The 24,789-nt window shown below is 40.4% G+C and overlaps 2 protein-coding genes across 4 annotated transcripts; one reads left to right on the plus strand and one right to left on the minus strand.

Annotated features, from left to right (window-relative positions):
- The first annotated feature begins 928 nt into the window (after window positions 1–928).
- On the plus strand, window positions 929–13,491 carry VTI1B (vesicle transport through interaction with t-SNAREs 1B). 3 transcript variants are annotated; one of them, XM_032227667.1, is made up of 6 exons: window positions 929–1,160; window positions 5,024–5,082; window positions 6,749–6,940; window positions 8,995–9,168; window positions 10,043–10,104; window positions 13,407–13,491. In XM_032227667.1, the coding sequence occupies exons 1-6, from the start codon at window positions 1,043–1,045 to the stop codon at window positions 13,432–13,434; spliced, it is 633 nt and encodes a 210-aa protein (XP_032083558.1). In that variant the 5' UTR covers window positions 929–1,042; the 3' UTR covers window positions 13,435–13,491. The 3 variants fall into 3 exon arrangements, with proteins under 3 accessions (XP_032083558.1, XP_032083542.1, XP_032083550.1); XM_032227651.1 differs by lacking the exon at window positions 13,407–13,491 and adding an exon at window positions 11,984–12,293; XM_032227659.1 differs by lacking the exon at window positions 13,407–13,491 and adding an exon at window positions 10,956–11,044.
- On the minus strand, window positions 12,056–22,897 carry ARG2 (arginase 2). Its single transcript, XM_032227678.1, has 8 exons — window positions 22,497–22,897; window positions 21,866–21,938; window positions 17,450–17,627; window positions 16,278–16,437; window positions 13,898–13,992; window positions 13,670–13,774; window positions 13,386–13,522; window positions 12,056–12,701 (listed from the first exon to the last, which is right to left on the minus strand). Exons 1-8 carry the CDS (start codon window positions 22,611–22,613, stop codon window positions 12,496–12,498), a joined length of 1,071 nt encoding a protein of 356 aa, XP_032083569.1. The 5' UTR covers window positions 22,614–22,897; the 3' UTR covers window positions 12,056–12,495.
- Between the last annotated feature and the right edge of the window lie 1,892 nt (window positions 22,898–24,789).

Raw genomic sequence — 24,789 nt, forward strand, 5'->3', positions numbered from 1 at the left:
AACCGGTTCTACCGAATAGGTGCGAACTGGTAGGAACCCACCTCTGAACCATGGCAACAAAAGTTGCAAAATGGGGCAAAACTCACAACATGTTTCATTTAGCAACACAAATTTGGGGCTCAATTGTGATCGTAACTCGAAGACTACCTTTACTTTCAGTTAAATTAGCACAATAGATTTATTGTGTCATTCCAGTTGACCTCTCTGATCCATGACTAACCTTGAAAAGTTAAAGAAGGTTGGACAAGGGTAGCAGCTGAATAGGAGAACAAATGCAAACCACTTCCATGTTCTTTATAGAATTTTGCCTCCTAATGATCAGAGGAGATTTGGGCAATAAATCAGAATCAGAATAGAGCTGAAAAGGATCTTGGAGATCTTCTAGTCCAGTTCCCTGCTCAAACAGGAGATCATATATCATTCCAGACAAGTGACTGTCCAGCCTATTCTTAAAAACCTCCAGTGATGAAGCACCCACACCATCTGAGGGCAAGCTGTTCCATTGGTTAATTGTCCTCACTGTTAGGAAGTTTCTCCTTAATTCCAGTTTGCTTCTCTCCTTGATTAGTTTCCATCCATTGTTTCTTGTCCTGCCCTCTGGTGCTTTGGAAAATAAATTGACACCCCCACCCCACCCCCTCTTCTTTGTGGCAGCCTAACTTTGTCTCCTTACAGCTAGGTTCCTTCTGACATCAATATGGAAGGGGTTTGCATCTATTCTCCTATTCAGCTGCTATCCTCGTATGAATAACAAATACAAACATTGTCTCCCCCTCCCCTCCCCGCGTCTCAGAGAGGTGGCTGTTTCTCCGCCGCAACGATGGCGGCGCTGTTGCGATTGACAGCACTATTTCCAGGCACTGCTTTAGTCACTCTAGCGGGACGATCTGCTAGGGACGGAGGATGAGGGTGTGGCCTAAGCTCCGCCCCTTATCCCGGAAGTGCCGGTGGAGGATGGTTTCCAGGCGGTAGTTATCCCCGGGCGGCGTCGGATCGGGGGTGGGGGGTGGGGAGGAAGCTGTTGTCTCCTGACTTCCTCGGGATGGCGGACCGCAGCATCGGCTCCTCGGAGCATCTGGAGCGGCTGCACGAGATTTTTCGCAGCCTCCATGGGGAGTTGCAAAGCGCCCCGGAGAGGCTGCGCGGGAACTGGGCGGTTGGTACGTAGGAAAGCAGCGCTCCAGTCTTGCGGGGGTGGCTGTGGGAGGGAGCTTCTCCCCGGGTTGGCTCCGGGCCTCTCCGGGCCATGACGCGGAGGTTCCCAAACAAGGGAGGAGGTCGCTGCCCGAGGTGACGAGGGGGAGCTCGAGGGTTATCGGGTGCCGGTAAAACGGAAACCAATCGGTGCCCCCTTCAGATACCAGAGCGGGAGGCTGATGATTCGGGGAGGGGTCTATGACAATTCGCCACAGGACAGCTCAACTGCAGGACAAGAGTTACACTAATATCAAAGAACAATGGTGGAACAGAATCATTTAAAGAAAGCATGCAAAAGGAGGGACAAAATGAAATGTGAATGGCAAAAATTAAAATATTTTTTATTTATTTTAAATAATTAAATAGAATTGTTAAATTGTCTCACAACGAATTGTCTTGGCCGTGGCGAGTTGTCCTGCGCCAGGGTGCCCACTGCGAATTGGCTGTGGCAAGTTCTCCCTTTCCCTTGGGGGAGGACAAAAGAGCTTTGCATTTTCACCATATAGAGAGAGTTTATTCAGGTTAAAAGAAAAAACACACATATTCAGGGCTAGGCTTCTTTCTTCGCCTTTGATCCCCCCTTCTCGCAGTTGCTTTCTAACCTGTTTACTTGCTGACTTGTTTACATGGTACAAATTGCATGGTGCAGCATTGAATTACAGTCTTCACATCTCTTGTAATTGTGTGTGTGTGAGAAAGAGAGGGGGAGAGCTGGTTGTCATGTTTTAATAAAGACAAATAGACAGTGTAGAGTTACACAAGAGATATAAGTAGTGTCCTGGGATCGTGTGATCATCTTTTGCGACCTTCTGGTAAAGTCAATGGGGATGCCAGATTCACTTAACAGTCGTATTACTAATTTAACAACTGCAGTGATTTACTTAGCAAATGTGGCAACAAAAGTTATAAACGGGCAAAACTCACATTTCTCACTTAGCAACAAAATTCTGGACTCAATTGTGGTCCTAAGTCGAGGACTACCTGTACTCTTGTAACCTCACACAACTTGAAATTCACCCTTGTGCAATACATAAATCTACAAGCTGAGTATCCTAGATACATGTCCATCCAGTCTCAGCTTAAACACCTCTAGTGAAGGAAACTCCTGCACCTCCTTAGGTAGATTGTTCCATTGATCATTTCTTATTTGCCCCAATGATCCAATATTCAATGCCCCAATGAATTTTAATGCCTTGTAATGCCTTAATGATATTCACCAAGTCTGCCTCGACTTTTACATGACAACCTTGCAGATACTTGAAAACAGCTAGCATATCATCCCAGAGTCTTCTCCAGGCCAACACCGCCAACTATTTTTCCTTTCAGGTCCTTTATCACCTTGGTCTCTGTTCTCTGGACACCTTAAATTTATCAGTGTGCTTTCTAAAATGGAGTGCAAAGCAGAGAGGAATCTTAACTTCTCTTGACCTTTCCCAATACTTTGATTAATGCAGCCTAGGAAGACTTCTGCTTTTATTTTTTGGCAGCTGCTACATACTATCGTATTATGTGCTTATTTATCCAATTTTGAGGCTGCCTGATTTCCTAATGACTCTGGCCACCATACATATAAAAAAGAAAATCAATATCCTAAATGTCATAAAGACAAAAGCTACATGAATCTCTGGGAATTTGGGAGATGAGGGGAGGTATTGCCAAACTTATCTGTTCTGAAAATAATTCAAAACAACATTTAAAAATAATTTATTTAGTCCTGATTGGAGTACATGATAAGGGTAGGGTTAAGTGATACATGGTTTTTTTTTAGGATCCTTTATTTAGCAGGCAATTTAGTTGGGTAGGAAGAGTGCTGTGTAAAGTTTTTAAAGTAAAGCTGACAATAAAAGGACATGAATAGTGTCAATGAACTAAATCTGTGGATTGCTTACAAAATTATATGAACCAATCAGGTTAATATAATAGGTATCACCTTGCATGTACCCTCCAGAACAGATTCAGGATATGTATGAAGAAAAAAAATATCATTGCTTTGGGGCCTATATTGTTCCCTCAGCAGAGCAATATCTTTGAATGTAGCCCATTATCTAATAAGGTACAAAAACAGTCATTTTGTATGGGATCTGCTTAACTAGAGATGACAATTCTGGAGACACATGAATGTATTTGAATAAAAATGATAGGAAAAATAAGTCATTATTTAAAATGAGTGGTCTGTGGTTTTTTAATTTATTGACAATGTCAGCTTCTTGGGTTCATTAGTCGGAGCCTTGACACACAAATGTACGTATACATATATGTGTATGTACATATGTACGCTATGTATGATTGGTAGAAGGTTTTTCTTTATAATTTTGTTATGCTGCTTGAGAACTTATTTCCAGAGACATTGTCCTAGAGATCAACACCAAAAAATCTTAGTTCATAAAGGCATTTAGTCAGAGATCCAGTAAAAAGTGAGCAGCTCCATATATATATATATGACAATCTACCTCTAATTATTGAAAGTGACAGCACAGTTGCCACTTTCAGAGGTGGAAAACGCTTCGAATATTAATATAAAACCTTGAGCAAGCACAACAAAGGTATAAATAATATATCTACTATGTTTCCCTGAAACTACGACATATCCTGATAATAAGTCCATGCCATATTTTTCCTGTGGGCAAAAATATACACTCTCCCCCAATAATAAGCTCCCTGGACACACACACCATCCAGCCAGGCGGAGCGCCACTTACCAACCTAGCGATAGCCTGATAGCACCAAGCCACAGGAGCTGGGGGTGAAAGGGAGCAAAGGCGCTCACATTGCTTGCCGCCTTTGGGATACCGCTAGATTGGTGAGTGATGCTGTGCCCAGCTGGAGCAGGGGGTGGGTTTTCTGGGCAGCTGCTCTCATGAGCAGCCGCCTGGCAACCCCCCTTTCCATCCAGGCACAGTGCCACTCACCAACCCAGTAATATCCCAAAGGCGCTAAGCCGCGTGGCGCTCTGCCCAGCTGGAAAGAGAGGTTGTACGAGCGCCTGTTCTGCCCCCAGCTTGCGTGCCTCCCAGCCTCACCATGCCCTGGCCCAGCTCTCCCTGCAGGGCCAGGGCACCCATGCTGTTTCCGCCGCCGCCGCCGCCATGCTCCAAGCATAATAGGACTCCAAACTCCGGAGATCCACTGCTGAGTCTTCTGGCAGTGGATGCTCTGGGACTATGCTCTATGGTTGTGAGCTGGCTGTTGGAAGACTCGGGTGGGACAGAGAGTGTTCCTGCAGATGGCCCACAACAATAGAGCGTAGTCCAAAAGTGGCCGCTGCCAGAAGACTCAGCAGCGGATCTCCGGAGTTTGGAAGCCAGTTGTGCTCAGAACTCGGCAGCAGCGCTGTGGTGGTGATGCCCTGGCCCTGCAGGGAAAGCTGGGCCAGGGCATGGTGAGGCTGGGAAGCACGCAAGCTGGGGCAGAACAGGCACTCCCTTTCCAGCCGGGCAGAGCACCATGAGCGTAGTGCTTTGAGATTACTGGGTCGGTAAGTGGTGCTTTACCTGGCTAGAAAGGGGGGTTGCTGGGTGGCTGTTCGTGAGCATGGTCACCTCATAGCAGCTTTGTTGCGCTGCTGCGACAGCACAACACAGCGGTTTGCCCCTGAGGCTGTGCCTGGCTCTTCAGGCACCCCGCTCGCAAGAGAACAGCCACCTGGCAACCCCAAACCAATAAGCCCCCCTGATAATAAGTCCTAAGCAACATTTGGGGGGGGTGTCAAAAGAAAATAAGACCCTGTCTTATTTTCGGGGAAACATGGTAGTGTATGAATTCTTTTTGTACTGCTAATATTTTGTCCTTTGGTGAAAATTTATGTTTTTAAAAATTTATCTTGTAGAGGAGAAAAAAAAGTTAATCCGAGAGTTTGATGAAAAACTAAAAGAAGCAAATGAAACGGTAAGAATATGAACGATTCTTTAAAAAGCTTTAGAACCCTGGGTTTGCTCCCGGTTCAGCTCAGATTGGATGAACCGGTAGTGGCAGTGGTGTGGGGCTCCGCACACCCACCCGGACCCTTCTGTGCATGCGCAGAAGTGTCGTGTGCACGAGCAAACTGGTAGGTAAAAAAAATGGAAACCCACCATTGATCCTAGTGCCATGATGGCGAACCTGTGGCACGCGGAACCACATTTGTGGGCATATGAGCCATTGCCCTAGCTTGCTTCAGCACGCATGCACGCACTGGCAAGATGATTTATGGTTGGCCCACCTATGCTGCCCTTCCCTTCCAAGGAGTCTCCACACAATGCCAAGTAAGTACAGGGCTTGTGAAAAAACGGGCCTACAAAAAGTCGGGAAATGGGCTGTTTCCGGCCTCCAGAGGCTTCAGGGCGGCCTGCTAGGCCCAAAATATGGCGCGGGGGGGTGGGGTCGTGCGCACATTCGCAGGGGTATGCAGTGGGTCGCATATGCAGGGGCGTGGGGGGGTGTTAAATTATGGGTGTGGGCACACACGCACTATAGCGCACGTGCACGCTTTTGGCACCAGAGGGAAAAAAGGTTTGCCATCACTGTCCTAGTGAATATGAAACTAATCCGAGTGATTTAAACACAGTGGACCTTAATAAAGTGCTTAATATTGTGTTTCTCAACCTTGGCAATTTTAAGGTGTGGACTTCAACTTCCAAAATTCCCCAACTAGCATGGGGACTTCAACTTGGGTTGCCAAGACTGAAAAACACTTGATTGAAATAATTCGTTTTAAAAACATTTTCTTTTCTTTCCTTCCCATTTCATGATTTGTTCAGACAAGCCAAAGCCAGCATTTGCAATACCCATTTGAACAAATTAATCTGCTTTCTGTTAAAAAAAAGTTTTAAATTCATCTAGAATATTAATTTTTTTTAATTGGACTTAAAGATAACTATTTATCTTTAAAACACTACAAAGATAATTGCATTACAGACGATTGCATTGTATTTATTTACAATGAAGTTTGCTATGGAGCAATGTGAAATATTCTTTTGAGTCTGGTCTTTGTTTTTGTTATCAGAATGGTAACAACACTGTGTTTAGCTGTGTCCACTTCAAAGTAGTTAATTTTTTTCATAAAAAGATAGGGAAATGGTTGAAATCTAGCCTTTTGCCCGAGGTATTTGGTGGTTTCCTACACACTGTAGCTTTTTACATTTGAAACAGATATATGTTTTATAAACCTTTTATAACCTTTTGTGAAGCATATTTTCTTCACTGCTTTGTATAAGTAACATGAAAATACTTAAAACATTTTCTCCATTTTTGGCTTTTATTGTCATTGCATGAAATGTATTTAAATTGGCAGAATGCTATTTCTAAATAAGCTCAGTTTTGGTCAGGCAAAGGGTAACTTTTCTAAAATAAAAACATAGGATACATATTTTAGAAATAAAGAAGTGAATTACTATATATATTGTATTTTATATTTTAGTGAAATATGATTCATAAGAAATTTGGGTAGTTTTTTTTAATTAGGTCTGTGATGTGATGTTTCTGGTAAATTAATAATTTTCAGTCTTGATTTCATGTTTCAAATACAAATGTAACAAGGATTTTGATAAATGTTTACTTTTAAAACTTATTCTAGTTAAAGGAAATGGAAGAAGAACTGAAATATGCCCCCGTGTCCTTCCGCAATCAAATGATGATTAAAATTAGAACTTACAAAGGAGACCTTAGCACATTTCATAGGAAAATGAAAAGTACGGATTTGGGAGTAGCTCCGAGTGCCCGGGGAAATTCAAAGTTTGGTATCTTCTCTAAGGAAAATGAGCAGAGAGTAAGTACTAGATATACAATTATTTTAGAGTTTGTTCTGATGTCAACATACTTGAGGTTTTTATTTAGGAAGGGGTACATAGCAGCACTGGACAGAGAAATAGCTTAATAAGTATTGCAATGTTTATCTTATTTATATTCTGGTGCCTGAGCTCATGGTGAAAACTTAAGAGTTATAGGAGAAGAGACAAATTGACTTGGAAAACAATTAGAAAATACAAAATTATTAAAACACACAAGTTTATCTGCCCTTAATGCCTCGGTAGATTAGAAGCAAGCTTAGATTCTTCTTGGAAAAAATGAGGGGATATAAAGAAAAGAAAGAATAAGAGGGCTTAGTTGAAAAGTAAATGCAGTAGTAAAAATCCCTCGGTAAAATGAGGACCCAGATTGTTGGGGGCAATATGCTGACTCTAAACCGCTTAGAGAGGGCTGGTAAAGCACTGTGAAGTGGTATATAAGCCTAAATGCTATTGCTATTCCTGGATTTCAGGGATTTTTGCTGCTTATAAAATTCTGCAAATAGTAAAGGTCTTTTTAAGCGCATTGGAGTATTTAGCAAATTAAGAGAAAACAGAACCAAGTTCTCATTTCCAAATTTGAGAGATCATTGATAATACAAGTAGTCCTCGACTTAAAACCATTTATTTAGGGACTATTTACAATGACACTGAAAAAGTGGCTCACATTCATTTTTCACACTTAGGATCATAGCAGCATCCTTATGGTTTCATGATCAAAATTCAGACTCTTGGCAACTAGCATGTATTTATGACAGCTGTTTCAGTCTTGTAATATATAAAATGCAGCAGACTATAAATAATATAAACATTGCAATGCTTATTAAGCTATTTCTCTGTTCAGTGCTGCTCGTGAGCGTGTAGAATAGATGCGTCTTTCATATGCTGATTATCGCTAAACAGGGGTGTATTTTAATTTGTAATTGATTGATTTGATTTGTGTCCTGATTTTATTTTGTACAACTTAAGATGTCTTAGAATCCCCCTTATTTTCCCCATAATAACAAACCTGTAAGGTACATTGAGTGGAGAAAGTGACTGACCAAAGGCACAAGCTGGAGGACCAGCATTTTCTCTGTTTCTGATTCAGTACAAGCAGTCTTGTTGTTGTTGTTGTTGTTTTTTTAAACACTTTAATTTAGGTATTTTTCAAAAATTCTACTGAAATTATTACATAAACATTTTCTTTTTCCCTTTCAAGGGAAGTGAGTAGTAAGCACACTAGGTTTTGGAATGTCTAATGAAGTAGTCACACATCTTGAAGATTACTAAGTCAAATATGTAGTACATTGACAAAAATTTCATTTTTAATACACTCTGTGCCATTTGACTATTACTGCAAGCGTTTATACAGTTCATCACTATTCGAATTACTAGGTTAATGCCATTTAAACTGTATAGTGTCTAAGTCCACCACACTATTAATATCTGTCTGAATCAATGTCCCCTAAGACATGGGTCCCCAACCCTAATCCGTGGACCGGCACTGGTCTGTGGCATGCCAAACTGGGCTACATAAACAAGCGAAGCCCCATTGGTGGGATGCAAGAAGCACACAAAACCACGCTCTCTCTTGTCCGCAGAAAAATGTCTCCTTGGAACCAGTCCCTGGTGCCAAAATGTTGGGGGCCACTCCCCTAAGAAAATAGCTGAATGATCTATATTGAAAGAGGGGGAAACTGATTGTAAATACTCTAAGAAAATGTTGATAGCATTTGCTTGAATCAGTGTGTTTGTGTGTGTGTGTGTGTGAATAACCTATATGCATAGTTTCTGCTGTCGTATAGGGGACATTTTTTGATTGCAGAATCAAACTAAAAATTTAGGTGTCATCAGAGATAATTTGGACAGGGAATGGGATCACCTCGGTGTCTTTGCCAATATTTTCTCAAAAAAATAGGCTGTTTCTCTCATCAATAGGAAACTTATTCTATTACATTGCTAGCATGAGTTAAAACTCCACTCTCAGGGAAGAACATACTGAAAGGTAAAATATCCCTTCTGCCTTTTTAAATAGGTCTTAATTGTCTCTTAGACTCAGATGCAGTCTCAGAGGGTGTTACTGCTTCAGGGAACAGAAAGCTTGAATCGAGCCACTCAGAGCTTGGATCGGACACACCAAATTGCCGCAGAAACTGATCAAATTGGTAGTGACATCATTGAAGAACTAGGTGGGCAGCGTGAACAGCTGGAACGCACCAAAGGCAGAGTAAGTTTTCAAAATGCCACTGGAACAGAACTATCTGTTTTTCTTCTCCTATCAACAGATAGGTTTCTCTGATTTTATGAAAAAATATATATTTGCACTCTCCTAGCAATTCTCTCTTCCTGTATCACTTTTCTGTGGGGCTTTTCTCTCTCATGATGGGGATAATGCTGAGGGGAGACTGCAATGAAATAGCAATATTTAGCTTAGACAACTATTTAATGTAACAATATAGTTAAAGAATATTTTTTCTTCTGGCAATAAAACGGGTCTACTTTTTCTAAAGAATCAAATACTGTTTTTTTGAGATTGGGTTTGATTTTCCTTAGATATGTTTTAATTTATTTTAAAGATAAGATTTCTCTTTTAATATACTGCTGAAATCTCAGAAACTAGATAGATAAATACATAGTTAATGTCCAATAATGAAACTTAGTCATGGTCTGTGCTCTGACACAGAAGATGGAATCTTAACCAATCCCAAAATGCTGCTGCTTGGTTATCTGATATCTTTGTGATTCACTATCAATATTTTCCTCCTTCAGGAAAAGACCAAGATTTTACCTTGGATAGTGTGTTGTTTGGTCTTGTTATCAGAAACATAATTCAGATTATTAGCATAAAAGAAAAAATACCGAAATACATAAGTTGGGGTGTGTCATACTTCTTAAAATTATTATTACAGAATGTTATGGTCGTTCTGTGTTAAGCTGACTAGATATGTTCCAGTCATTATCTTATTTAAAGCAGAGGCCAAATATCCTTCTCTAAGTTTGGCTTTCTGCTTAACATATAATGCTTCTGAACTTTCAAAAGTGGCACCCTAATCCCTTACCAAGCAGGAGGGAGTTCATTGTGTTTTCCTTCTTCTTTACAGTTAGTAAACACAAATGAAAATTTAAGCAGAAGTCGGAAGATCCTACGTTCCATGTCAAGAAGGTTGGTGAAATGATGCTTTAAAATGTGCCCTGAATCAGAATGTTTCGTATGTTTGGGATTTTTGTGAAGCTCATTCATTCAGTAGAGGCTTGGCCTACCTTCGATGTCCCTATGAAAGAATGGCTTTTTTATATATATAGATGTGGGAAAGATGGCAATGTTCAGGGGTCAAGCTCAGCAATTTGTAGGTCTATGTAGTTAGGAGTGAGGGAGTGAGTGAGTGAGTGAGTGAGTGATTGATTGATTTATAATTTGTATGGCTGGTGCACCTTTAGACATTGGTGCATTAAATATGAAGTCCAACAGTGAAGGAGCATTAGTGAGTTGGATGCTAAACAAATCCAAGCTTTGCTGTGGCTACCATGTCTAGGCTGCAAACCACTGGACAATGAGCAGAAAGCAGCAAGAATGTACCTCTTTGTTTCCATCTAGGGGTCATCTGGATTTTCGCAGATCTGGTAATTTAGCTTTTGCTACAGAGAGAGAAGGAGCAGGCTTTTTTGCAAGTTCCTCCTTTCATATGCGGCACATACAGGAAGTGATTGCCAGATAGCTAAAGGAATATGATAGATAAAAATCCTATCATGAACACAAATATTTCTCTAACTATAATATTCTTTTAAGTGGATACTGTAGGTTGATTTCCCTCTCCCCTCCCCTTGGAAGAAGAAGAAAATAGTAAAATAGGATATGCCTTAAATTTAAGATGCCTCTCACCTCTCAGAATGGAAGAAACAAAAGAAAATAAGCTATATAAGTACAGGTAGTCCATAGCTTACATTCATTTAGTGACCGTTCAAAATTACAAGAATATTGAAAAGGGGGACTTAATGACAGTTTTTCATACTTAGGACCTTTGCAGCACCCGCCCCTGTTCACGTGATCAAAATTCAGGCATTTGGCAACTGACTCATATTTATGACGGTTTGTAACCTTCTGACAAGCAAAGTCGGTGGGGAAATCAGATTCACTTAACAACCATGCTAATAACTGGAGTGATTCATGTAACAACTATGGCAAGGCAAGTCATAAAATGGGGCAAAACTCATTTAACAAGTGTCTCATTTAACAACATAAATTTGGGGCTCAATTGTAGTCATTAAGTAGAGGATTGCCTGTACTATATAAAATGCTGTGAAAGGTCTAATTTCTACATCTTGTCAAGTGACTAGCTGGATTGTTCTTTAAAGCTCTCCAAGAGGCCTGGTTACAAATATTGGCCACTTTCGGAGACTAAGGCCCCATGGAGAGAGGTCTGAGCAGTCAGACCTCAAAGGATTCTTCTGTAGTTCCCTCATGTCCACATGCACATCCACAGCAGCAGTTTTTAGCACGCTAGCAGGGGAAAAAATACTCAGGGGCTTCCATTCAGTAAGGTTTATTATTTATTGAAAGAACTGGCTATACAAAAGGGAAGTACTAAAAACAATATTCAAGCCATTAATTATCAGGTTTTCAGTTCTTCGTGCCATTTGCCAAAAACTGGAATTATTACAGTTTTACCTCTTCAGTTAGGAATGAAGTATAATTCTGCCTCTATTCTTTTATACTTTCTCCAGGGAGGGTCTATAATTCCTAGCAAGAGTATTTTGATGTTTTATAAGGAATCTCAGGAACCATGATGTTTTAAATAAAAATAGTTAATACTGTACTTCTCCATGATTAATTTTCTCCACAGTGGCTGTAACTCTGTACCTATTTACCTAGGATTATCTTTACAATCCGCAGCACATAAAGGGATCTTCCTTTGAATAAACATGCAAAGGGTTTGCTTTACCTAAAATGAAATTGGATGGTCTCTGTGGTCACCATAACTCCATAAAAGGGAATGACTTGCAGTTTAAAAAAACCAACAAAGGTCATGTCTATTTTTTTCTAGGCTTATGACAAATAAATTGTTACTCTCTGTCATCATCATCCTGGAGGTAATCATCTTGGGAGGTCTTGTCTACTACAAGTTCTTCACTAAGGCTTGAAGAGATGCAGCTTTTCTCCTTTGCTGTCTTCAATCCACTATATGGACATTCCTTGGCAATAGCTTGTTTGACTACAGATTGAAAAGATGGATTGTATTTTACTACGTTTAAAATGTAGTGCTGGCTTGTCAGTCTTGACGTGTCCTGAGAATGGTGCAGTGCTACTGGGAGGAGATGTGGCTGGAGAAAAGACAAACTGAACTACATCTGCAATATAATACGATAGTCATTTATATTGAAGATATTGATTAATTTGTGACACAGTTTGACTTCCCAACTGAAAAAAAAAATCTCCAAAGCTGAGTGAAGACTTCAGAATGTAGTACACTTCATTTTGTTCTGTCCACTTGTTTAGTAGATCAGCAGAACTATACATAATGCCCTTTGTGTGGCATCTGCTGCCACTTGGGAGATCCTAAAGCCGAACTTGCTCTTCATTTTCTGATTCATCCGGCGAACTAGGTGTTGGTAGATTTTCAAAAACAATGTGTGCTCCTTCTCTCGTCTGCCCAAAGCTTGTAGCGATCACATCTACTGCCAAACCAGCTGTTGCTTTCACTTCTTCCTGTGAAGCTCCAAGGAATGGATTTACTTCTACAAGGTCCATAGCTGAAAGCAGGCCTGAGAAAGTGAAGGCAGTGAGTTATTTAGCAAGAGACAGAAATTTGCAGTGTTTAAAAAAAAAAAATCTCTTCAGCCAAATAGCAGATCTTACATGTTGCATCGTACTTCAACCCTCCTTTTATCCAGAGCAATAGAAATTTCCAATAGTTTTATTTCCTTTTTCTATGTTTTGTTGTTGCCAGGAGCAGATGAATGGTTAAATATTTAAAATATGATATATGTCTTTAAAACTCCCTGATAATTTTAAACTGAGTCAAGAAGGTTGGAGAAGTGTAATATAAATACACAAATAAAAAATGGAGTAATGATAACAACTGGGGGATGAACTGGGAACGCTGTCTTCTCGAAGTTACATTTCCATATAGCTTAATGCTAAAATTTGGCAGCACAGCCTGTAATTTTTGTTTTGTTTTATTAACTAGGAAAACTAAATTAGGTGCCATCTGAAAGCTCGAAAAACACTGCTATTGTCGTCTTCAGTCCAGGATGCCTCATGAATTATTGAGAGAGAGAGAATAAAAGAATCCAAGCTTCTATTAGATTTATTTTGTTAACATTTTGATTTAAACATTTCTGAATATTTTTGTAGTACAGATATCCTGCAAGCATATAATTAAAATTTTTGTGATTCTTGTTACCTTAACCCACATTTTTTTTAAAAAATGCATAAGTGGTTTTTACCTGTGTTGTGTATTTCCTCAGAAATGAACATGCCTTCACGATATGTTAATCCACCTAAGACCGTTGTCCCTGTTGCTGGAGCCAGTGATGGGTCAAAGGCATCAATGTCGAAACTCAGATGGATTGGTCTTGGCCCTCTGACAAAAGATGATAATACTTGTGTTTACAGTTGTCCTGCAATAGGTCACTTATCCTAGTAATCGGTAGGTTATGGCTAATGGTTACTAATGATCAGGTTTTTTGCTTATTTAATTGCCTAACAAATATTCTTCAAAACATATTACCTTCCCAAAAGATGGTCGAACGTTTTTTCCATCACTTTCTGGATTCCAAGCTCATCAATATGTCTCATCGAAAAATACTGAATGCCATAATTTTTCAGAATATAACTGTTTTGAGAGAAAGATTAAAGTTAAATACCCTTGCAGTCACTCTAGACTATAGCAATGTTCTTGCCACAAATTGGGAGGAAGGGAATAAGTATTCATTTAAACTAGCTATCATGTACTTACTGTTCAGCAGGATCAACATCTCTCAGGCCAATATATACAATGTCTGATTGTGAAAGACAGGGCTTTAGCCAGGAAAATCCAGGAAGCACTGGCACCTTCAAAATAAGGGGAAAACATGGTCCTTCAAAATCTGGTCCAGGAAATATTCGAATGCCATGACCGTGCCAACTCAACATGATTTTAGTATAGACTCCCTCCTGCCCCTACCTCCAATACCTTGTTATAGAGGACTTGTTTTAGTTGATATTGCTGCAGTCGTAACATTTTCTCTTCCACAAAAATACCGGTAACTTGTAATAGATTAAAGATACCACATTTTTTCCCCTTTTTTTTCTCTCCAGCCCAGACCAAACGGATATCAACAATCCCAATAAAAGAACTTGATCTCGTTCATAAAATTTGCTGGACTCCAAAACACAAGCTGTTGAAAACATTCTAATATTGAAATAGTCGAGGTAGTCCTCGACATACGATCACAATCGAACCCCAAATTTCTGTTGCTAAGCGAGACAGTTAAGTGATTTTTGCCCCATTTTACAACCTTTCTTGACACAGTTATTAAGTGAATCACGGCAATTATTAAGTTAATAACATGATGGTTTCCTCCTTGACTTTGCTTGTCAGAGGGTCACAAAAGGTGGATCATATGACCTCGGGACACTGCAACCGTCTGAGTCAGTTACCAAGCATCTGAATTTTGATCATGTGACCGTGGGGATGCTGCAATGGTCATACATGTGAAAATTGGTTGTAAGTCACTTTTTTCAGTGCCGTTGTAACTTCAAAGTAAATGAACTGTTATAGGTCGAGGACTACCTGTATTATGAACTACATTGATGGCCAGAGGGCTCCACGGGGAGGTGAAAAAAGGAATGTGGGGGTGGAAAGCAGTGTTGCACTGCAAAAGATGCCTCTTTCCTATACGTCATTGCACTCCTATACAAAACAATTGGAAATTTCATTATCTTGATGAAAACATCAGATCGCGCTGTACCCTTTCAGATTACTGAGTGTGCGCTGTTCAATAAACCTCTTTTGAGTCCATTGCCAAGCTGACTAGGGTTAATGAGCATTTTAAAAAAAAGATGAAGCCAAGTTACTTTTATCCCTGCCCTAAGGGCAATTAAGATTTAGCTGATTGTATAACTTTCCAACAGTTAGATGCAATAAGAGTATTTAGCTACAATGCTATTTTAACTTTCTCAGTTTGGATAAGAATGATAACCATGTTGAGCTGCTGAAAACAGGAAGTAAATCTAGCTAACGAATTCTCCCCCATATCTTGAGTCTGTAGTACTTTTCAAATGGGTGTGATCAAACAAGTGCTTCTTAAATTACTGGGGGTAGGGGAGATATAGAAAATAAATCCATGGATGATCACTCCTTTAGAAGGAAAACTGCAGGAATACCAGCATATACAGCCATTAACTTTCAGCTACAATTCATCAAATAACAGACTATTCCTAACAGGTAGAAAATACAAGCAATCCTCCTTTAGCAACTACAATTGGGTCTGTTAAGCGAAGTGGTCACTAAGTAAAAAATGTGACCCTGCGTATGATCTTTCTTACTTCAGCTTACTTTTGCTTTACATATACAATCCTGCAAAGGTCATAAATGTGAGGAATTTGCTTTGCCATCATTATAACTTCAAATGGTTGCTAAATGAGGCAGTCACTAAATGCGGACTATGTAAGCACATATGTGTTATTCTGAAAGGATTGTATAATAGAATTGCCATATAGCCGTGATAGTGAATCTGGCATGCGTGCCAGAGGTGGCACACAGCGCCCTCTCTGTGGACACTTGAGCTATCGTTCATCTCCACTGCACATGCACCCGTGCCTCCCACCAGTCAGCTGGTCTTCGTGTCCCTGCCGCACATGCATGGGGGCATGTGTGGGATGGGGTGCATGTGTGTGGCCACTTGTACACGCTCAGGGGGCAAGGCACATGCAGGAAGGCTGCATGTGTGGGGGTGGGGGCATGTGAGGGGCGCACACACATAGATGGGATGCATGCACAGGAGCCACACCATGCATGACATTTGGGGGGTTAGGGCGCACGTGTGCTTTGGATACTCGGTCTGGAAAAGGTTAGCCATAACTGCCATATGATAAACCCATAGCCACCCAATCTCAAATCATGTTGAGTAACTCAATATAGAGGTGCTTGCATCTTTATGAATTATGCCCCCAATAATATACCCCAAAGAAAAACCACTCTTGGATATTCAGGACATATGCCCCTACAAACTAGTAACTAGGAGAAATATGATATTACCTCTGAACTCTAAAATTTACTTCCAATTAAAAAAAAAAAGTACTGAAAGCTCAATAAGTGCCATTCCTTGTTACATCACTGTGCAATCCCAACTTACCTTATCCTGAAGTTCTCTTAAAAGAAATGAAACCGGCTGTCCATGGAGATTTCTTGATTGGCTTGTGAGTGGAGTGTTAATATCAGCATGGGCATCAACCCAGATCACACAGAGATGTGGATACTGCCTTGCGTGTCCACTGATGGAACCAAGTGCTAAACTGTAAGGGAAAACAGTTCAGATTTATATCAGCCTTGTCTAAATTGGGGAAAGTGGAATTAGGATATCTGATAAGTGTGGGTAACCAAATCACTTTGGAAATCAAATGTATAAGATAACAGCGCTTAAATTCATATCAATGCATGTCATGCATACATGCATTGATATGCAAGGCACTGCCCACAATGCCTTGCCACTGAGGGGTTAAAGGGATAAATGTGAAATCAGTATATAACTTTACGCTATTGCATTGTCTACATCGGCTTAATCAGCACCATTTAGATAGCCGAGATAGCAATAGCACTTAGACTTATATACAGCTTCACAGTGATTTACAGCCCTTTCTAAGCGGTTTACAGTGTCAGCATATTGCTCCCAACAATTTGAGTCCTCATTGATGGTAAAATGCTAAGTACATGTTTTACAGTCAATAGTCCAAAGTGTCCACAATATGTATCAGATGGAAAATCTTTTTTTTAAAGTGTCAACCAGATCCTCAGGCTAAGCATGATAACCATAGCCCACTGCTCTCCAACAGCTGGAATTTTAGAGGCATTATGGTAATATAGGCTTCCTCAAATAATGTTACGATTAGATTGAAATAGGAAGGTTATTCTAGACTAGTTGAGATTATGGTAATGGAAGCAGATGTGTGTTTCTCTTTAATTGTAAAAGAGGTTTTTTTTTTTAAAATAACCTGAGCACTTTTTGTTTAGTACAATAGTAGTATATCCATTACCTACCTACCATTACTGTAGGTCCTACAGTATAACTTTAAATGGATACAACGTCATCTAGTCCCCCAAATCATTCTCAGATCTAGTGTTGCCAGATTCCATTTGTGGAATTTCACCAACTGCTATAACCAAAATATTTTTAGGGCTCAACACTTCTTTTTATACTATTCATATGAGTTACTTTCAAGCAAGCATTTAATGGGTGTAAATATAAAACATGTACATCAATGGTCTTTATATAAAAGTCATATGGTAGTTTCACTTTTCCTAACTCACCTATGATCACCTCCAATGGTTATGCAGCTATGCCCAGCTGTCACAGCTCCATTCACAGCGTCAGCCAGAAGTTGGCTAGCTAATCCTACAGAGCGTGGGTACTTGACCAGGTTATTGTACAGTTCATCATTGGGCACTGGGGTGAAACTTAAGTCTCCAAAATCATATACCTGACAACCTAGGAAAGAGCAGAATGGAGAAGAAAGCAGAGTTGTATAGATTACCTTTGTTTGGTGACAGAATATGACGGAATTTAGAATTGCTATTGTTTTCCTATGAATAATTCCCAAAGAGTTCTGTTACTGTAAGTGAATCTTATGGCATAGAAGTAGAAATTTTTTGGGCAAAGAAAATGCTTGAAATTGTGAAAATATGAGAGCACTCTCACAAACTGCTGTGATAACTATTGCCAATCATGGCACTTCATTTGCCAGAAGATAGGTGCATTACCCCCATCCACTTAACTTAATATGCTTATTAATACTTGCTGTTTGTAAGCATTAAAACAACCCAGTGTTGTTTTAAGAGGGGTGGCTATACAAATGTTTTAAACTAACAAACTTCAACTTACCCTTTTCTCTTTTTATGGGACACAACCATCACCTAAAGCACTGAGCTGCAAACATTCTGTATTTTATTTACTAAGAACATTTAGTGACACTTAGTTCAGAGAGACATTAACAGGAATAAACATAACAGAGCGATTGGTGTTTTGCACTGCTCTAACTACTGAAAAAAAGCAAGGACTTTTAAGGAATTAAAGTCAGTTGGGACAGAAAAAAGGTTTCCATGGAGACATTAGATCGATGGTTACCTTGTCATCACAGATACTGCAGCAAGGTGTGCTTGATTTCAGGCTATTTATTTAAAGCAGTAGTTCCCAAACTTGGCAACTTTAAGACTTGTGGACTTCAACTCCCAGAGTTCTCCAGCCAGAAGAGCTAGCTGGAGGATTCTGGGAGTTGAAGCCCACAAGTCTTAAAGTTGCCAAGTTTGGGAACCACTGATTTAAAGTAACAATCTTCTACATTACGGTGCCCTTCAGATGTGTTGAACCAATTCCTAGACTTCCTAAAGATCCAGCTACTGAGGAAATCTTGGTCCCACACATGCACTTGGGGAAGGTTGCTATACAGATGCTAATCTGTAGTGTCACATGGTTCACCGACAAAAGGGCGCCCGACAAAAGTGTGCCCGACGAAACCGCAAGTTCTAAACCACGCTGACAAATGAGCGCTGAAGCGCACCAACAGAAGCGCGCTCTAAACCTAATCCTAAACCTGACCCTAACCCTTACTTTAACTTAAATCGTGCTTCTGTCGGCGCACTGTTGTCAGCGCGTTGACGTCGCAGTTTTCACGCCACGGTTTTGTCGGCATGCTTTTGTCGTGCACACATTTGTCGGGCCAGTGTGTCACATGTATAGGGCAATGTAATGATCCAGTATGAAGTGTGCATGATCTACGTCTCTGCATATCTTTATACTCTTGCCTACCATCCTCACTTCCACTGTATGTGTTGCCTCTTCTTTAGGTTTGTTAGCTCTCTCTTTGTGATCTAACCAGTTCCATCGAACCATGATTTCTTTAGTCTTCTCTTCCTCTCAACCACTATTCTTTCACATAGTTCAAGAGCAAGTCAACCCCTGTTCCTTCCTTCCATATCAATAAACCATATTTTTCATATTGGTCACTTATTGTATTCACTTTACATTTATTCAACACCCATTACTTGTCAACACTACTTTTTCTTGTTCCACAAATGCACCTGAAGTATCCTATTTATAAGGCATACTAACCAGTAGTGGGTTGCAGGCAGTACACCCCAGTACAGGCATACCGGAGCCTGCCTGGAGCACCAGGTACTGTTCTGGTATGGTGCTCTGGAGGGCCTGCCTGCGCTCCTTACCTGTCTTTAAACCCTTTGGCGCTTCTGTACATGCGCATGGCACGTATAGCACCTGCATGACGGTCCACCGAGCAGCTGGAGCGTCACGGAGGCATTGCTGGATGGTAAGACGCATGCGCACTGTGCACATGTGCACATGCACCGCACACATTCATGTGGAGGATGCTGGGCCCCATTGCAACTATACCAATTGCAATGGAATCCGGAACCCACCACTGATACCAACTCTCTGGAATAATGAAGTGGACAAAAGTACTTTATTATACACTGCAGTTTCCCCTTCTTTGAAGAAACATTTATTTTTCACCACTGAACATGTGTTACCTCCTACCAGCATTTGTACCATCATTACTTTTTTTCATTAATTCTCCTATCTTTATTAAATATACTATCAAGTTACACATCTTCTCACAATTTGTGTATTGCTCTATATTTCCTGTCAAGCCCAACTACATTGATACAATGCATTAATTCACTTTCCTTGTTGCATCATTTAACATATGCTGAAAATCATTTTGATATTCTCAACCAAAATAATCTGCACCTACTCCACATTCAAATTCTCAAGTAACACACCCATACAATCACTACAAGCATTCTATCTGTTTATCCATAAATTCTTCTATCCATGAAGTCATTACAAACCCTTTTTCCTTGTCCAGTGCCAACTCTTTCACTAAGCATCTTTCCTCTTCATGCATTTTACTTCTATGAATAGATGTACATGCACGTATATGCATCAGCCAATTTCAACTCTATATTGTATATTTCAAGTTTTTTTGCTTTATTATGTTTTCCTTAAATCTACAAAGCATAATAATGTTTATTTTTCGCATGCATCTATTTCTTCATGGCTTGCTATAAAACAAAGGCTTGGACTACATTGCATTTCTCAGACTATCATCTCTTAGAGACTTTCAAAGTTCAAACATCTTCCCAGGCACTTTTAACAACAAAGAAATTCTGTAGTTTTTGTATTCACTCTTGCTAACTTTTCCTTTATACAGAGGAACAATAACAGCACTGTTTCAATTATCAGTCAGAGCAGTAGCTTTCTCACATAGACAAATCACACAGCACCTCCACAAGAAAACCACATTTAAATTTCAGTTATTTCATTTAAATCTTCAGCCTTACTACTTTTAAACATTTTTAGAGCACTTAATTATTCCTTTTCATTATGAAGATTGAGCTTGTAATCAAAATGTGTCCAAATTATCAAGACACTGTAAGCAGGGGATGCTGCATATGGCGAGTGGCATTAAGACTGTTAATGTAGTCCTTAACTTAGTTTACTTTAAAAAAAAGTTTCATTTTTCAACTAAATATTATGTATTTCTTCCTTCCATATACTTTATATGTTTTTTTCCTACAGATACTTCTTAGATTACTTCCTTATTTTTATTACTCAATAATTATGACTCAGTTTTCAACGTCAAGGTTTCATCAAACTTTACAGTTAAGGGCATTTTTACAATTTTAACATCAGATAAAGTTTACTCATCTTTCCTACTTTTGAAAAATTTCCTATTTCACTACTTTTGAATAAACATTTTTTTATCCTCTGGCATTTAACAGCCCCTCTAATAAAAGAAATTAGGAGTTGAAATGTTTGATGAAACTTCTTAATTAATAATGGACATGTATTGCATCATCCTCACAAAATGATATTAACTTTTTACACTGAAGTATTATTAAACTCTGAAATGCAGTTTTCCTTCGAGAATCTCTGGAATGTTGTAACTACTAATCATTTTTAGTGACTGCCACAAAGCTAAGCTCTGGATGATCCAGTACATATCAGCTAGTGTAAATGTGTGACTTGTGCTTTAATTCAAGATAACGGATTTTTTAAAAACCTCTACTGTGTGTGTTAGTTATCTTTGTGGTAATCTGATGGTTTCAAAAAGAGGCAAGTACTAAGTTCATATTTAACTTGGAGATTAGAAAGATTTAGTTCGAAATCTTTGTGGTTTTAAAAAAGACTGAATAGCACAGTATATTTTGGAATTATTTAAATCTGTTTCAAATTATTCGATCACTTACTGAAGTCTGTTTCAATCTATTCCCTTTTGCTTGATGATCTCCTTATCTATGCCTTGAAAATGAGTAGGATCTCATAAGTCAATCTCCACTATGATGTCTTTCAAGTGTGTTGGACTAAGCCTTTCCATGGTTTCCTATCTTCACCTCAATGAGCCAGGGAATTCATAAGATATGGGCTGTGGATTGAGTGTAATATAGTATAATTGTTCAAACATACATTTTTCCTTTCCTTAAACTGGATGAGGGCTGGGCAACATTAGAACAATTAGAACATAGAACAATAGGCACAAAATTATCTGGAAGACACCAGATTGAGCAACAACCTTAATGTTTCAGAAGGTAGACTCATAGTGAATCATAGCATGTGAACGTCTGGGTGGGGGAAGTTGGGCAGGACCAGAAACAGAGAATTCAGATCCCTTCCTGAAAGATAGGGGCTCCCATCCTCCCCTTCCCATTTACCCATGCTGGAGAGCTTTCCAACCAGTCCCGCATTCCGCACCGCTTCAGGACCGTGATCCACTCCTCTTTTTTTCTGCAAGACAAAAAAGGGATCCCCGCCGTGATTACAAGCGACAGTCGTGGGAAGTGACATCAATGAGCCCACGAGGCCGCTTGGAAATTTCCAGTTCCCAGGAGCATCCTCTGTCGCCGCCACCCCTCTTCCCCGCCAGCCAGCCAAATTCTCTAGAAAGCTCCATCCCAACCTTTCCTTCCTGCCTTCCGACACCCACCGCCGCCCCGTTTCCCCTCCTCATCGCTGCAGGCTTTGCGACACGACCGCGTGGTGCAGCAGCCTTGCTCCTGCTTAGGGAGCATCATCGCGGATCGACTGGATCGGACACGAACGATAAATAGATCATTCATCTTCGGAGCATCCCTTTGCCCCAGCCCAGCACGCGGCATCAAGTTCCCTTCCTTTTGTTAGGCTGCTGGCTGGGGAAGGCGGAGGTCCACAAGCCCCGCCGCGCCCCCTTCCCGGGGGGAAAGGGCCAAAGGACGCCTCTCCCCCCTTCTCTCTCCCCCACCTCTCGCATTCCCGGACGGACAAAACGGTGGTCTGGACTATCCCCTGCCCGCGATGCCCACCTACCTGGCCCCGGGAGAAGGGGGCCCCAATGATGGCCACCGAATGAGAGAGCTTCCGAGGGACCCGCAGAGGGGAGCCCGCTTGCTGGAGGAGCCGAGAGAAACTGCTACGAACAGCCATCGCGGCGAGAGGTCTGGGAAGGAGAGCTTCGCTCAAGTAGCAGCTTTGTTACCGCGCCGGCGCCGGCGCCCGCTTGAGCCCGAAGCTTTATAACCAGCAGATTTGTCGAGCCTCTGCGCCTTTGGCCCCGCCCCTTGGCCCTCGGCCCACTTACGAGCCAATCGGCGTAGAGCTGGCCGAGGGCGTGCCTCCGAGCCCCTCGGAAGACGCGAGCGAACGTGACCAAAGCTGCTTGGAGACCTCCTGGCTTCTGCATTCCTTCTTGACCTCCCTCTGGCTTTCACAGGTCGTTCCGGAATTTTGCCCCCACCCAACTCCCCAAAGACATTTCTACCTGGGTGGTTTTCTTTTTTTCTTCTTCTTGTGGAATCAAATTATTTTAAGGTGAGGAGTAGCCGAGTTACCTGTTTCTCGGTTAAAAATCTGAATTCAGGTTTTCGCTCCCTTTCATCCTTAGACTTAGAATTTAAGAATAACTTTAATGTCACTTTGAATGTACACTAATCGTCAAACATGTAATGAATTTTCATTGCATACAGCTCTCAAAGTGTCACCACCTCCAATATACACTATGTAAACATGACAAAATAAATAAATAAATACAAAATTATGCATACACCCACATATATTATATGGCAAAGAGAAACAACACAATCTAAAAGCTCCATAAACCCCCCCCCCACAACATTCCTAAAACCAGGTTAGATATCTCCTTTTTTTTTAAAGGAAAGTTGGGCTCACAGATCAATGCAGTACATGTACTGGACTAGAAGGGATGAGGGGACAATTTCCTTTGAATTCAGAGCAATTTATTTTAGTGGCTCTCGTGGAAGATTTAAAGATACAGGGTTGGTTGGTTGGTTGGTTGGTTGGTTGGTTGGTTGTAATTATTCAAGATAACATATACTGAATTCTCCGCTCAGACAAATGAGCGTCTGTACAGATGAGACTCACGCAAACATAATTTCATCATTTTCAGTTCTTCTTTTTATTTATGAGGTGTAAGATTTTAGTGTTGGGAAACGATGTCACACTGACGGGTTATTTCAGCCTCTACAGGAAATAATAAAAGCTTATCTTAAGGGCGACCCCTCTTACTCAGGGCTTAACCTTACCCAACATGTTGGATGACTCCTCAATGAGGAGTCACATGAGTTCCACCTGTTCCCTTTGCCACATTTGCAGCCCAAGACATCTAAGAGTGGATTTTTGGACATACACCATTTCCACAGAAGTCAGCTGTCAGCTGGTTACATCTCACACGTATTTCCTGTGTCTACTACCATTTCTGGAAATAACTCAGAGCTGACCAGAGTCGAACTATCTGTTTTAATTTTTTGCAATCTAAAAGCATTGCCATCTTTCCAGAAAGATGCTTCACAATTGTTTTTCTAAGAAAAGTAAGGATGAAAAGAAGTTACTGATGTAGATCAGGTTATGAAGTGCTGGTGAATATCTAGCTCCATTTTGGTAGGCACAGGCTGAATAGAATCTGGTCTTGCCAATTCTCTAACAGGCTAAAATTCAGGATTCTTTGAGTCATGGGATACAGCGTGGAACTGTTAGCTTCCAGCATTCCAATAGTTCTCAAATAGTTGTTAGTAGAATTAACAGCATCAAGCTATAAATGCCTATTTAAAGATAAATCTCACTGTGCTCATTGGATCTTACTCACAACTAGGCACATATGTATAAAACAACAGACTTGCTTTCTTCCTTCCACAGTGTTTAACATGGGGTTAGTCTTTCTGATGTTCCTCACTTAAGAGATAGCCTGGCTATTTTATTGTTAACCAGAAATGCAATTAATTATGTCTATAAGATATAATTAAGCCTTGAGTTCAGAATGCTGAATTTAGCCAGCGCATGTGATTTTGATGAAATCTTGTTTTGTAGACCCTTATATCAACCTCTTCCAATCAGAACAGTACTAAAATGAAGACTTTCAGAATTTCCAGTTAGCCCAAAGTCATGTTGAATAAAATCTGGCACAGGAAAGGTAGGATTGGACTGCATTAAATTTAACTTGTCTGAGCCACAACAGAACAAGTACTGACGAGTTTCCACCACAGATTCTGAGGAGATTCTACACTTTATGGAAAGTTACTGTCCAGATTACGGAAAAACACAGGACTGTTTTGCAATCATATTTGCTAATGCTCAGTTCCAAGTGATT

This window comes from Thamnophis elegans, chromosome 1 (assembly GCF_009769535.1).
Source record: "Thamnophis elegans isolate rThaEle1 chromosome 1, rThaEle1.pri, whole genome shotgun sequence".
Classification (NCBI taxonomy): Eukaryota; Metazoa; Chordata; class Lepidosauria; order Squamata; family Colubridae; genus Thamnophis; species Thamnophis elegans.